The 16,219-nt window shown below is 32.5% G+C and overlaps 1 protein-coding gene across 2 annotated transcripts; it reads left to right on the forward strand.

The window, feature by feature from the left end:
• Positions 1-2,307: 2,307 nt before the first annotated feature.
• Positions 2,308-10,166, forward strand: LOC110697282 (ATP-citrate synthase beta chain protein 1-like). Of its 2 annotated transcripts, none has more exons than XM_021874646.1 (17): positions 2,308-2,531; positions 3,852-3,970; positions 4,065-4,167; positions 5,147-5,212; positions 5,293-5,416; positions 5,526-5,660; positions 5,768-5,828; positions 5,911-5,987; positions 7,505-7,660; positions 7,745-7,873; positions 7,981-8,113; positions 8,225-8,352; positions 8,552-8,657; positions 8,775-8,851; positions 8,936-9,006; positions 9,165-9,449; positions 9,670-10,166. In XM_021874646.1, the coding sequence occupies exons 2-17, from the start codon at positions 3,871-3,873 to the stop codon at positions 9,743-9,745; spliced, it is 1,827 nt and encodes a 608-aa protein (XP_021730338.1). In that variant the 5' UTR covers positions 2,308-2,531; positions 3,852-3,870; the 3' UTR covers positions 9,746-10,166. The 2 variants fall into 2 exon arrangements, with proteins under 2 accessions (XP_021730338.1, XP_021730339.1); XM_021874647.1 differs by lacking the exon at positions 2,308-2,531 and adding an exon at positions 2,853-2,875.
• The last annotated feature ends 6,053 nt before the right edge of the window (positions 10,167-16,219 follow it).

The raw sequence follows: 16,219 nt of genomic DNA on the forward strand, positions 1-16,219 counted from the left end.
TTATCTTTCTAATTTAATTTGTAGTCTTAAATTTTAAAATAAATATACTTATGATCCAAATACATAAACAAATCAATTTTATAGTGGTTCGCTGTAAATTGTGAAGACCTCTGATCTTAGAATTGAGTTTTAAAATGAATTATTAATGTTAGAATAATTTTAAAAGGCCAAGGGTCTAAAATTGTGTTTAGTTCTAATGTTATAAAAACAATCATACAAAGAACTTTTTTAGTTGTTTTCCACTTTAGTCACTCCGTTCTTCCTTGATCTTTCTACTTTTTTACTACACTTGCTTTGTTAAACCTTTTTACTCCGTACTATTTTTTCTTTTTCTTTTTCTTTTTTTTAAAAATTAGTACATGCTAAAAACTTGTCTCATTTAAGAAACACACAAAAACTTAAACATCCTCCATTTTTCTATTTGAATTTTGAAGCGTTCTAGTTTATATGCTTCATTTTCTTATTACTCCGTAACAAATTTTTATACAACCTCCGTTAAATGTTATGTGCAACTTTGAAATATTTTATATCTCACAAATAATACCCCAAAATTGCAGATAACATTTAACGTAGGTAGTAGTACTTTTCATGTTAGAATTTTGACAACATGAGATAAAATTTAAAAAAAAAAAAAAAATTGAAACCGATTATCAATAATAATTCATATTAGCGGCATAAAATAATCTCGTGCTTGCTACTCCGTCTAATGCAAGTAAATTAGAATGAAAGAAGTAATAAGATAGCCATCTCATATATACTTGTCCCATTTAACATTATAATACTCGTAAGAATTTATTAAATTGATTAGAACAAGTAAAATGAGATTGATCGAGTATAAAAAGAAGTCGCAATCTTAAGTTATGACCCTCCGATTCACCTACCCAACCCCCAACGGCCCAGCGCACACCAAAATTTTTCTCTTGGGCAAGTCCTGAACTGACAAATGAGACAATCAAAATTTCTACTCAAACTTGTGAGCTAACTACCACAGCATGTAGTACCACTGTACCAGTACCATCTGCCACGTGATAATTTTTTTTTTTTTTAATCTTATCTCACGTTGCCAAAATTATTCTGACAGGAATAGTACTGTAAAAATTTGCACCATATAATTTACAGCTTTAATTACTTGATTCTTCAAATCTTTCACTAATTATGTATAGTCTATTCATGGTTGATGGCTTCAGCATACAAGTATAAATAAGTAAATTATTGATTCTACTTGATTAAGGTTCAAAGTTTGCTTATGTAAGTGAATAATTATCAAAATTAATCAACTACTTTGACATTGACAAAATAATCTTATATGAAGTACTCCATATTACTTAATTTTAAAAAAATATGATTAAAAGCTTCGTATATTTGATTCAATATCACAATATGTAATACTTATGTAAAACAAAAATAAAAAATAAATAAATGTTTCATTGACTAGTATTCATAATCAATCAATATTTGATTGCTATCATATGTAATACATGTATTTGCACGTCAAATATAAAATGCCTTTCGAGATACATAAATTTTCTTTCCTTTCCTTTTTTGTGTAAATGAGTTTTGAGATATCATGCACTTATTAAAATTGTACTTTATAGGATTAAACTGATACATTATTTTATTGATTTTAGTTTAGGTTGTGTGACAAAAAACATTATGCATGCATATATCAATGTAACATAATATTGATTTAAATTTAAATTCTCATCGACCTTTATCTCTATATACAAGTTTGTGCATGGGATGCTTATATTAGTTTAGTTATGGATTGTGATTCATTCCGATTGAATTACTATTCTTACTTGGGTACTTTCTAGAAAAAATACCAACAAGATATCAATAATAAAGATCTTATTTAATTAGCGATATTCCATCACAATGTAAGCAATATCGAACTTTTGAGTAAAGTATCCATGTCATGCACAAGTTATCGAGATTATCCATACAAAACCTATTAATTTTGTTGCCATTTTTCATCGATTGTAAATAATACTTTGTATTTAAATAACAATTGCGGACATTCTTCCTTTATTGGGTGGATTAAGTTAAAAGATGTGGTTATTTTGTTGCCAATTTCACAGATCACATTTGATACTCCGTATCTGAATAACAATTACATACAGTTTCTTTTTTTTGGGAGGATTAAGCTGAAAGATGTATTTGGTAATTTAATTAACTGAATCAACAAAATTAATTTAGATTAATAGATAGAGTTTTAAAGGCCTCACCAATTCAATCATCTTACACTTTTTATGATCAATCAAACAACGAAAAGACAGAGTATAAATAAACTTCACAACCCGAAATCTGGAGTACGAGTAATTAAAAACACGATATTTCCCTCGTTCTCCCCGTTCATCATCCCTTCCTCACTCCTCAACTGGTCGCTGGTCAGAAAAATATAACCAATCGAATTAATTTTCTCTCTCTTCAACGACTATAAAATCACTAATCTACCATTCTCAATTTCCAATAACACTTCTTTGTTTTCTTCCTCTCATTTTCTCTCTCCTCGTTTTTCCCCTTTGATCCAGGTTTGATTTTTCCTCCCATTTATTATTTCTCATCTTAAATTCCGCTTTTTTATGCTATTAATTTCATACAAATCATTTGTTTTCGGCTCACCTAATCGTATGATTTCATCGCAGATCTAGATTTTCGCTTGGTTGGTAGTTAGTTAGGTCATATGAATTCATGATTGTTTTGCGTAATTTAGAAATTAAGTAGTTGGAGATCTGTTATGTGTTTGTTCACCTACATTTGCCTTGATTTTTAGGTAGTATCGATTAATTTGATGCGGTGTACTTTACATTTGATCTGTTTTGGTTTCTGATTGCTGAATAGCTTCTGTGATTTGTGTATGATCCTTTGTTGAGGAGTGAGTTTCGAGGTTTTAAGAGTTTTTAATCGGTGTGTGTTTGTGTTTTATGATGATGTAGATGGGATTTGATCTCGGGTTTTGGGTTTTACTCCTCTGGACTTTGATTGAATAAGCTAGTTGAGATCAAATCTATAATGTATATATTTTGTGTTAGTGAAGTTATTGGGGTTGTGATCGTTTATTTATTTGTTGTATTGTACATTGTATTAAGATCTTATATTATATTAAGCTATGGTGTATTTGTTCATGAACTTGTTGGGTAATGTTATCATTGCAGTTTATGTTCTTTAAAGATGTTTTTTTGATTGGCCTTCTTAGCTCTTTTTAATTATTAAGATCTTATAGTGTATTAAGTTATGGTGTATTTGTTCATGAACTTGTTGGTTAATGTTATCTTTGCAGTTTAAGTTCTTTAAAGATGTTATTTTGATTGGCCTTCTGAGAAATTTATGATTCGTCAATTTGGGATGATACACTTCGGATTTTGATCTATGAGCTTGTGTTCTTGAGGGACGTAACTCTGTTGAGAGTCTAGAATTTTAGAACTAACAAATGCTGTTATTAATTTTAGTATGAAATGATTGTCTCATGAATAGATGACGCGCAATATTTTGAAGGGGGATAATTGCATAAGAAAATTGCAACTTTGCAATTAAAGTTCTGTTCTTTCGGGAAATGGACAATGTTTTTTAGGAAACCCAGAAAAAATGTGGGATCCGGAGTAATTGTAAGGATAGTGCATATTTATATTTTTGAGTGGTAGTAGAAAACTAGACATATTGTTAAATTGGAAAGGTGTCATTTTTTTTAGCATTCTCATGACAATCTCAAGTATGAGTGTACTTTGAAGTTTATAATGATCTTGTTTTCATTTTGTCTGAAATGTAGTATTCTTTTCTTCTCTCGTTGGATGATGTAAGAATTTGCTGTTGGATCAGTAGCTTACCGCGTTAATGATCCTGTCTGTTTTCAGGCCTGGTTGAATCTGCAACATGGCCACCGGTCAGATATTCTCGAAGACTACACAAGCACTATTTTATAATTATAAACAACTTCCTATCCAGCGGATGCTTGATTTTGATTTCCTCTGCGGTATATTTACTCCCTTATTCCTTTATTATGTTCTCTGTAAAGGGAGAGATCTATTTTTGAATGATTGTTCTTATGTAATTATTCCTTTGCATAGGGAGAGAAACACCATCTGTTGCTGGAATCATCAATCCTGGTGCTGAGGGATTTCAGAAATTGTTCTTTGGTCAGGAAGAAATTGCCATCCCAGTACATTCCACGTATGTGTTCTTGCCACTCATATATACTCACTATTGGAATAAAATTGGTTATGAATTTTGGATTTTATCTTCATAGCGGTATTGCTAAATTTGATGAACAGTATAGTTGGTCAAGGATGGTCAACAGTCACATCCTTGAAAATGAGAGTTTAGTAATTAAAAGTGGAAAGGTTCAAGGGTATAACAGCTTCATGAGGAAATTGCTAAATTTGAAGATCGTTATTAGTATAGTTGGTTAAGGATGGTTTGTAGTTACATCCTTGAAAATGAGAGTTTAGTGAATCAAAAAGTGGAAAAGTTAAAGGGTTTAGCTTCATGGAAAAGCATCCTTTTGTAAAATGTCTGGTTTATTATGCTTTTATACTAATTTAAATCAATGTATATGATCACTATTTTTCTAAAGACTTACAACTCCAACATAAAGTATGACTTCTTAGGCTTCCGCTGACTAGATTCTAGTTATATGCTCACGGTAATATAATTAATTAATTATATGAAATCAAAAACCAGCAACTGTTTACTTTGTCAGCCTACTTTGCATCGAGAATCGTATTTTAGTTGTCCCATCAGACTTGATTATTGATTAGGGTCAAAGTGCGGTCATTATCAGACTTGAAACATAGAATATATGATGTGGGTAGGATATTTCATGGATGTGGACTTTTTTTGGTGATTAATTCTCAAACTTGGATTGAGGAACATATCAGTTGGTGAAATCATTAGCAGCGTCATGTGGCTATGAGTAATTGTATTTTCCAATTTGTAAGGACTTTTGTTTATTATTCATTTTTTTTTTTTTTTTTTGTTGGCTCTTTGATTTGATGTATCAGTTTGTCACATGGCCGTCAAATAGTATATACTATCATTTTCAATAAATACTGATGAAGTTCTGACATTGTGGCTTTTGTTGGTCTGAATGGAAGTGAACAAAATTCCTTATCCTTTGTTGGCTCATTTGGATTTCCTTTATTTTTTGCAGCATTGAAGCAGCTTGTGCTGCACATCCTACCGCTGATGTCTTTATTAATTTTGCTTCTTATAGAAGGTTAATTTCAGTTCCTCTTCTGTGTCTCTTCAAATATTCAATAATTGAGTTGTAGTCTCACTTTCTCTTTTGAACTGTAGTGCGGCTGCTTCTTCCATGTCAGCATTGAAACAGCCAACCATTAGAGTGATTGCTATTATAGCCGAAGGTGTTCCTGAGTCGGACACCAAGCAGTTGATCGCATTTGCTCGGGCCAACAATAAGGTAACATCTTAATTTTTTGGCTCATAAAGTTGATATCTTCTCTACTATTATGATCATTCTGCATAAGATTCAGCTACTAATATGTTTCGTTTATTGTTTGGGGCTTAAGATTGTTATTGGTCCTGCTACTGTTGGAGGTATCCAAGCTGGAGCCTTCAAGATTGGTGACACTGCTGGGACTATTGACAACATTATCCAGTGCAAGCTTTACAGGCCTGGATCTGTTGGATTTGTTTCTAAATCGGTAAGTGGCTTGAAAAGTTTCATCTGTGCAGTTCCAAGGTTCTTGATAGTACAGCTTTATGTTCTGGCCTTAGTTTAAAGTTCCATGATCAATTTTCACTGTTGCAGGGTGGCATGTCTAATGAATTGTATAATACAATTGCACGTGTAACCGACGGACTATATGAGGGTATTTAATTCTTTTAACATTTTTTCCATTTTCATTTCATAGCTCATAGACTTCAACTAAATGTCTTTAAACTCTCTCTTAGGTATCGCCATTGGAGGAGATGTGTTTCCTGGATCAACTCTGTCGGATCATGTGTTGAGGTTTAACAACATCCCACAGGTACCAAATAAATTATTTATACATCTTTATGTGAAGAGTTTCATCCTAGTTATACCTGCTTGTTTAGTTGAAAAGCTTTAATCTCTATTGCATTCTTAGATGTAGCATAATCAACAGAGGTCACCCCTGCCAAGGTGACAACTTGAGCAGAGCTTGAGTCAGCGTCTAGCAATAGTGCTGACTTGAGTTCAAGTCAAGCTCTAGCTTGTAGAAATTGGAAAATTTATTGGAAAATTTCGGATCTGCTCTTGCAACACGAACTTGAGCTTGAGTAACAGTTGCAGCATATCAAATACTTTTTCAGATTGCCACATATCTATTGTTGATTTTCACTATTAACTTGATATCCTTCAAAGCAAGTAATGAAATTATATTTTCTTATTCATGTATATTATAACTCATATATTCTTTGATGAAATTTGAGCTGCTTATGAGCTTATTAAGCCAAAATTAGGTTTACTCAGCTCTGTTTGTTTGCCTTGTTATGGGTCTGTGTTGAGTTCAAGCTTGAGTCGTGTTCGCTTGACCATTCTTTGGCCAAGAAAAACTTGCGTATTTGGAGATAATGATGGGGTCATTGTTTCACATGAGTAGGCTTAAAGAGATTAGGTTAGGGCAAGTTGGATGGAGTGATATTGGATTGAGGGTTTGTGGTTTGTTTTTTTCATCATGCTGAGATGAGCTTACTAAAACTGTATCATTATGTTTTGGAAGGGGGGTTAGGGGTGGGGGGGTGGGATAAGGAATTAATTCACAACAAGGATCACTTTAATAATTTTTTTGTGTAACCTGCCCTTTGTACTTTCGGCTTATCCTACCCCACAACACAAGCCATGAAATAAAGTTGGCCCTTGGAGCTACTCCATTTACACATATATAGACCTCCAAGGCACAGTATCCACTTGCCCTTATAATCTTATTTATGCTGCCATTTTGAAAATTCTCTCTCTAAGCGGTATACTCCATTGTCTGACAGACTGCAAGTGATTACTTGCCCTTATAATCTTATTAACGCAGCCTTTTGTGTAAATTCACTCTTGCTAAGCAGTAATACTTTGACGTTCAACAGATTTCAAGTGCTTCTTAGCATTTTAAATCTTTCTTACATGATAAATTATCAGGCACCCTCATTTGATATACATCTTGATTTTTGATAGTACACTTAAAACCACCTAATCCATATACCTTTCTTTGGTCAGAGATTCCAGAAAGGCTTTAACATAGCTGCTTGATTTCAGTAACCTGAATGCACAAAATTTAATCCCCCGGTAGCCGTGGTAATGACGTAGTTCATATATGATAACACCACAAGGCAACTTTTTCCTCATGAGTGTCTTCACAATAACAATTAATTAAAGAAAATGGAGTCAATTACACTTGGTTTTGAAGTCTTGCTGCTTCTAACTCATCTCTATGCTCTTGTATCTATTTAATATGCATTATAAATTGTATGTGCGCTTGTGCTGCACTGCTGCTTGTGTTTTCTAGTTATTTGACTCTGACCCTTTACCATGCAGGTTAAGATGATTGTTGTACTTGGAGAGTTGGGTGGACGAGACGAGTACTCCCTTGTTGAAGCCCTGAAGCAAGGGAAAATAAGTAAGCCAGTTGTTGCTTGGGTCAGTGGAACCTGTGCTAGGCTCTTTAAATCAGAAGTACAATTTGGCCATGCTGTGAGTTCCTGTTTGAATATCAAATTGATCTTACAGCACATTAAATAAAGCACAACTAGATTACTTATGACTTTGTTACATTAGGGTGCAAAAAGTGGTGGTGAAATGGAGTCTGCCCAAGCAAAAAATCAAGCATTGAGAGAAGCTGGAGCTGCTGTTCCTGACTCTTACGAAGCATTTGAGGGTGCTATCAAGCAGACTTTTGACCAATTGGTTAGGATATCACAATTTGTAAAAAAAATTTATTCTGTTGTAAAATGCCTTCATCTTCCTGTTATTCTTCCCATACTAATTTACTACATTTGCTATCCCCGTGGTAGGCTGAAGAGGGCAAGATTGCACCAGTGAAAGAATTCACACCTCCACAAATACCCGAGGATCTTAACTCAGCAATTAAGAGCGGAAAAGTCCGTGCTCCAACTCACATTATCTCCACCATCTCTGATGACCGAGGTATGTTGCATCACTTAAATTTTCACCAAGTATTGAAATGCTCTGTAGTTTGGAAAAATTCAATTGCGCTTGGGTCTGATTTTCTATGTTGTTTTATATTTGTTTTCTTAGGCGAGGAACCATGCTATGCTGGTGTTCCTATGTCATCTATCATTGAGCAGGGCTTTGGTGTTGGCGATGTCATTTCTCTGTTGTGGTTTAAGCGTAGTCTTCCTCGTTACTGTACTCATTTTATTGAGGTCAGTATATAGATTAATTCTTATGTTTCTTCATACTCTCAACATCCCAAAAGAGGTTGTTCATTTTGGAATTTGTTTTGTAAAACATGATGATTAACAAATTGCAAAGTGTACAGGTTTTCTGGAGGGTATTATCATGTTTTCTTATGGAAGCAAAGTCCTTATTTGTGACTTACTACTATGTTTGTTTTGTTTATAGATTTGTGTTATGTTGTGTGCCGACCATGGTCCATGTGTGTCTGGTGCTCACAACACAATTGTAACAGCAAGAGCTGGAAAGGACCTTGTTTCTAGTCTTGTTGCAGGTAATATGATCCACTCTTGTATGGTTCATCATGATGTTTGCTTTTAGTTTGAATACATTGATTGCAGGTTATGTAGCGAATACATACTGAATGAGTGAGTTGAAAATCCACTGCTAGGTTTGCTTACCATTGGACCTCGATTTGGTGGGGCTATTGATGATGCTGCACGATACTTCAAGGATGCATATGACCGGGTAGGTTTCATGGTCGTTAGTGCCTGCATCGGTCTTATCTTGTTGTAACTCTGAGTCTGAGATTGTTTTGTTTTTTCTTTCCAGAATTTGACTGCCTATGAGTTTGTCGAGAGTATGAAGAAGAAGGGCATTCGTGTTCCTGGAATTGGACACAGGTAAGGGCATTTTTCATTGCTTTACCTTCTTAAGCTCCATATGATTGACATGAGAGTCAATGCTTCTTAATTTTCATTGTTATTTTATTATCCGTACTTAAATTCAAGTGTGTGCTTATTGTGGAGCTTTCTGAAATTTCTGTGTTGTTTTGGAACAGGATCAAGAGAGGGGACAACAGAGACAAGAGAGTAGAGCTCTTGCAGGAATTTGCTCGTACACATTTTCCCTCTGTCAAATACATGGAATATGCTGTTCAAGTTGAGACTTACACCCTTTCAAAGGCCAACAACTTGGTTCTTAATGTTGATGGTGCTATTGGGTCACTCTTCCTGGATCTCCTATCTGGCAGTGGAATGTTCACAAAACAAGAGATTGATGAGATTGTTGGGATTGGTTATCTGAATGGACTCTTCGTGTTGGCACGTTCGATTGGTCTGATTGGGTAAGTTCTTATTTTCCTTTTGGTCCATCTTCCAATTGACCTGTAATCTGGGTCAGTTACATCTGTTAGTTTCAATGTCTTACATAGTTACATTTGTGGTTTCTTCTACAAATAAATATACGATTATATGTCTTTGCATTAGTTCATAGTAAGTAAGAGCATAATTGATTAAGATTTGGAATTATATGACATGAAACTGATGGTATCATTGGGAATCCAGGCACACCTTTGACCAGAAGAGATTGAAGCAGCCACTATACCGCCACCCATGGGAGGATGTTCTTTACACAAAATGAAGTGGTTCCTGATAACAGGGGTGGATGCAGATTCTTGGGAGGACGTTGTCTACACAAAACATACTGCTTTCTTCAATCATTCTTTTCCATTATGTTCTACTCTGGGGTGATTTTAGGTTTTTGCATTTCAGGAAATCTTTTTTTTTTTATTTTTGGTCAAAGTTAGTATTGTATGTACTGATTATTCCCAAATTTGGACTTTTTATTTGAAGTCTCGCGGGATTCTTAGATTGTAAGCCAATATCCATCCTCCATTCTTTTGAATTGAATCCCTTCTCATATTATACGTATTTCTTTTAGATTATGTGTTTAAAGGTTAATACACATTAAGGATTTTATCTTGTAATTGTAACTTTGTTGTTTTGTAGTGACTAATAGCAAATAATGGAAATTTAGAGTGACAGGTAATATTGCGTTTGTAGTCCAAATTGCCAAATATTATGAAAATCAGGTTCAAGAAAAGAATTTTGTTTGAGCAGTCACTTAATTCGTGAATTTATTTATTTTTTTTAAAAAAAAAAAACAAATAGAGAACCAAAGTTTGAGACCAAAAGAGGTCAACAGAGGCTGCCATGATGCAAAATAGGAGAAGATTAGCAATCATGGCACCCAAAAGGAACTGAACTAGAAAAAACAAAAAAGTAGGTGATAACAAAACAGGCCTTGTTCACCTTTTTATTTATTTTTTTATTTTGACAAATAGGCCTAGTTCTCTTCACATTTTACTAAACCTTGTATATTTCTTTTTTTTTTTTCTTTTTTGGACACTTGATATTTTACTGAACTTTAATTATTATAGTTGACTTTAAATTATTTTTATAAAAATTAAATTACTATTAATTCATTATTATATCCATTCTTTAAAATTGTGGATGTGTACTTATTAAATTTAACTCACTTAATATATTTTTCCCTTTAAATTATTTTTCACTAAACATAGGGCTTCAATTGGTTAATACTCCATTACTCCTTTTCTTATTACAATTAGTGTCACTCTATCTGTAACCTTTTTTTAATCATGAATACAGCACAAGCACAATTTATTTTTCTCTTTAATTATTCTAATCGAAATTAATTCATTTTTGTTAGTTTTAATCATATAAAACCATAGGACGATAATTCTGTAGGCAAAAATTACTTAAAAATCTGAAATGTTAAAGGACACAAACATATCAGAAATATGACTAAACAACTAATTAGATTCTTCAATTGACATGACAACATCTTTAACCTCAAAATATCATATACAGGTTTGTTTTTTTGTTTTGTTTCGTTTTTTTTTTTTTTTTTTTTTTTTTTTTTTTTTTTTTTTTGTTGACAGGAAAAGTTATTATTGAGTAAGATAAGGTTATCTATAGTTGTTATAATAGAAGAAAGATAAGGTTATCTTATACATTTTACAAACGTGGGATAGTAACAATTTTATGTCCATGTTGATACATACACAACTTGTGTACTAATTAACCTTTAACTATCTTCATTAAAAGGGGGTAAGGATTTACCATATATTTTGAATTTTATTCTCTAATTTATCTATACCTAGTATTCAATTATTCAAATTAAACCACAAATCTCTATCGTTATTGGTCCATTTTTCTTTTAATTTTATTTTTTCTTTTTATCTTATTTATTACTTTGTATCTATCTATTTCTAAAGTATGGTTTTGTTCCAAATTTAATAAAGTATTTTTTTTTCCATACCCTCGAGACCTTAACAACTTAGTTTCATAAATTTTACAAGTATGTTTAATGTTAATACCTTAGCCCACTTGGTGATGACAAGGTGTGATACGAAGGGTTGTAATGAATACGTATGTTTGGGTCCGTTGTCCCAAAGTCTATTGACTTTGACGGGCCTTGATCTATCTTAATATACGCCGTGCCGTTTGTCCTCAAAAAAAAAAAAAAAAAAAAAAAAAAAAAAAAACTTATCTCTCCTCTCGAGCTATTATTATTTGACCAATAAGAAAAACATACAATAAAAGAACATATTATATTTTTTGGATTTTAATATTATATACTTCCTCCATTTTTTTATAGTTGCAATAGTTTGACTTTTACACTATTTATGTGTTGCACTTTGGCTATCTTTGATGATTTATAGCTATGCAAAAATATAGTCATATGGGATTTTGTTTGATTCATCTCAATTATTTTTAATATCAAATGTTTATAATTTTTACATATTGGTAATTATATATATTAACGATTGAAATCATGCATTGGCAAGCATGAAAAGAAAAATGTTACAACTACAAAGAAACAGAGGAAGTATTAACATGTAGCCGCACATGGGCCAAATAGCTAGTGATAGAAATTGAGATATGTAAAAATATAGAAGTTGACCTTTAAATCTATTAAGGGGTTGTTTGGTTAACAAAGAAAGTGAAAATTCCCATGAACTTTTAATATATGAGAATTAAATTCTATAATCAAATTCATGAAAATTTCTTAAAATTGTTTGGTTGGTAATGAGGGAGGTAAATTCCCATGGGAATTTCAACTTACCTAGGGGGGACTAGGTAAGTAAATTCCTACATTTTATGGGAATTGAAAATTCCTAGGAAGATCTACTTCCCCCATTTCACCAAATTTTATTCAACCAAACAACTTATCCATTTTACAATTCCTAGGAACTTTCAATTCCCATAATTTTTTATGTAAACCAAACAACACCTAAGTAAGGAAATTCAACATGTATTATTGGTGTGTGATTCCTTTACCATATTTTTTTTTTCTCTATTAATAACTATCATAGCTCATGTACCAAAGAGCTAAGCACTTTTATATACGAAAGGCACAAACTCAATACCTTAATGGCTTAATGAGAAAATTATGGCACAAAACACTCTTCGCAATTAAGTATTAATCTAAATTAAGTCTACATATATAAGTATGTTTTCTCTTGTCAATATAAGTGTGTTTTACTTGCAACAAAATATATATATATATATAGGGTCGAGATCCGGTGAGAACCACCTCCTATGTGAGAACTCATCCCATATGTGAGAACAAATCTCAGCCATTAGATTGTATTAATCCAATAGCTGAGATTGTTCAACTAATAATGGCAATAATGTAATTCTTAAAACAAACAAATCAGCCCCCAAAACCCAAATTACGTACAATTTGTATACTCCTCTTTCTCTCTCTTTAAAGCTTGAAGGTGGGATTTCTCTCTCCTCTTCTTCACTACTGCATAATTTCAAGTTCCGAATTGATTTCACTTATTCGAATTTCTCTTAATTTGATTTTAATTTTGATAATTTCAAGTGAATTCCCAAACTTCTTGTTCTGATTTTTGTAATTTTGATAATTTCAAATCATCTTCTTCCAATTTTGATAAGTTCAAAACAACTTGAAGGTGGGATTACAATGGAGATTAAAAATTGAAGATCGGCGATTTGTTTCCAGAATCATAAGCAAATTTACACCGACCTCACTCGCCTTGCTCGTGAATCTCGATGTAAGTTTCCAGAATTTGATGAATTTTCATTTAATTTGAATTTTTTGTGGATCTAGTTTTCGAATTTGATTTTGAGCTTACGGTGAATGAAATTGAAGCATTATTTGAGTTATTCAAAAAATTGAGTTGTACAATCATTGATAATGGCTTAATTTTTATTCTGAATCAAATTTAGTACTATATTTATGGTCAGCATATTCAGTACAATATTCTTATTATGTTCTTATTTACGAATGATGTTATTATGCTCCTATGTTTTTTAAGTTCTTATTTGCAACCAAATTTAAAATGAGCAAATAAATTGAAAATGAGCAAACCTAAATGTGTGCAATAATATAGAAAAAAAATATAATGAGAAAACATAATTAAATGAGCAAATACAAAAAAAAAAAAAAAGGAAAAAAAAAAGAGCAAATATAAAAATGAGCAAATAAGGAAAATAATTTGGTGGTGGTAGGGGGAGGGTGCAGGGAACAGCAGCGGCGGCAGGGATGATAAAATTAAACTATGGTTATAAATAAAAATGAAAAAAAGGTGAGATTGGTGACATTGTGTGAGCATATTTTGATGGGATAAGTTTTTGATGATTTGGTCTATGGTGAAATTGTACATGTACACTTTCTTTAAGTTATGACTTCTTGACCATATTGTTGTGTTTTTATTTTAAATTTGAGTATAATTGTTTCATCTTGTTGATGTTGCTAGGATAGTTTGTTTTTGTTGGGGTTGTGCTTCCTAAATACTTATTTGCTCATTTCACAAATAAGCACTAGGTTATTTTCTCATTTGATAAATGAGCATTCAATTATTTGGTCATTTCCTAAATTTGTGAAATAATATAGAAAAAATATAATGAGCAAACATAATTAAAATGAGCAAATACAAAAAAAAAACAAATATAATTATGAGCAAATGAGGAAAATAAGCTAGTGATGGTAGGGTGCAGGGGACAGCGACGATGGCAGGGGAGTGACAATGAGACAGGTTGTGGTGATGGTGGTGGTGGTGGTAGGGTGCAGGGGCAGAAGATGGTGAGAAATGGCAAAAATCAAATATATCATAGCCAGCAAAATATATCATACATGTTCTATTATAGGCAGCAAAGTTGATTATTTGTTCACTTTTTGTTGCACAAATATAGTGTTTTTTTATGATTAGTTGTAAAATTATTTCACATGGTTTGAATTGGAGTTCTTACATGTCATACTTTGTAGTGTAGAACATAGTCTACCTTCTGCTATTCAACCCCTTCTTCTGCCCTCCTGCTACTGCAGCCACCCTTCTACTGCTCCCCCTCTTCTCTTATTATGTTTTATCTTTTACTGTGTTATTGACTTGTTATTGAGCAAAATAGAATTAAAATGACTAAATAAAATAAAAATGAGCAAACAGAATTTAAAATGAGCAAATATAACAAAAGCTATATTTTCTACTTTATTATGTTCTTAACTTGTTTTTTGTAATATTCTGCAGAAATGATTAGCAACAACGAACAGTGTAATAGTGATTCTAGTGCGAATGGCATAAAGAGTATGTGTTTTGGAACGTGGTTTCTGTTGCTGTACACACGGTAAATTACAGGAAATCCATATGGCTGTGCTTTCCTATATAGCAGTAAACATAGCACGACTATACGAGCAATCACTTTTGTTAAAGCTAAAACCCTGAGATTTCTTATTTGTAGTGTAGTTGGATTTTAAATTTGCAACATGTCATATGTGAACCTATTAACTCAATTGGTAGAGCACTATGCAAATGCATAGAGGATGTAGGTTCAATTCCTACATAGGTTATTTTTATAAACAAAATTAATTAAAAAAAAATCAAATTAGTACTAATTATATGAGCAAAAAAATGGTTTGAAATGATTTATAACTATATAAACTTTGTTACAATTAAACTCTCATACAAACTTATGTCTCCATATTACATAAATGAACCTACGTAGGATTCGAACCCACATCTTTTGTGCATTTGCACAATACTCTACCCTTGAGCTAGTAGGCTAACGTATTTAAAACATTCAAACACACTCACAAATGAGCATTAATTTGACAAAATGAGCATTAAATAGTTTGCTCATTAAACAAAGGAACATTGAATTTTTTGCTCATTTGACAAATGAGCAAAAAATAATTGCTCATTTGACAAATGAACAAAAAAAATTAATTGCTCATTTGACAAATGAGCAAAAAATTAATTGCTCATTTGACAAATGAGCAAAAACTTAATTGCTCATTTGAAAAATGAGCATTAAATAGTTTGCTCATTTGACAAAGGAGCATTGAATTTTTTTTTTCATTTGACAAATGAGCAAAAAATAATTGCTCACTTGACAAATGAGCAAAAAATCAATTGCTCATTTGTCAAATGAGCAAATAATTAGTTGCTCATTTGTCTGGTAAAATGTGTTCATGGCATAGGTCGCGTGAGCCCTACCATTGTTCGGGTTGTAACAAGCACAACCTGGTTGAATGGGTTTGCAATCAACTCCTTGGCTGCAGACGTAATTGATGTTGGACTGCAAACCAAATATTATGAATAGAATCTGCAACACTAGAAGCCGATGCGTCTTTATTCACAATCTCCAGCTTTATACCTAAACATTTGCATTGCAACAGCCAATGTGATGTGAGCTAACTCCATATTATGAATAGAATTGGCATTAGTTGTTTCACATTGTAACCTTCCCTTATTGATCACGAAAGGCGACATTAGATCAAGAAATTGATACGCGTTAGACATCAATATTCACATTGAACAATGAGTGTCAACGGTAATAGGAAATGGACATGTACTCACATTGTTGTAAAATATCCTGTGGTTCATATTTACTACTCTGGAATTAAGTATTGTTTAGGCAGATGATAAAGACGATAAAAAACACAAATTGGACTAAATTTTGGCCAAGTACAATTTTATAACTTCATTCTAGAATGAGGCTTTACTGAACCAAGGGTATGGTGCATAGCTTACTTAACCTGAATACATTTCTTCTTGTTTTTCTC

The sequence above is a fragment of the Chenopodium quinoa genome, unplaced genomic scaffold, assembly GCF_001683475.1.
Source record: "Chenopodium quinoa cultivar QQ74 unplaced genomic scaffold, ASM168347v1, whole genome shotgun sequence".
Classification (NCBI taxonomy): Eukaryota; Viridiplantae; Streptophyta; class Magnoliopsida; order Caryophyllales; family Amaranthaceae; genus Chenopodium; species Chenopodium quinoa.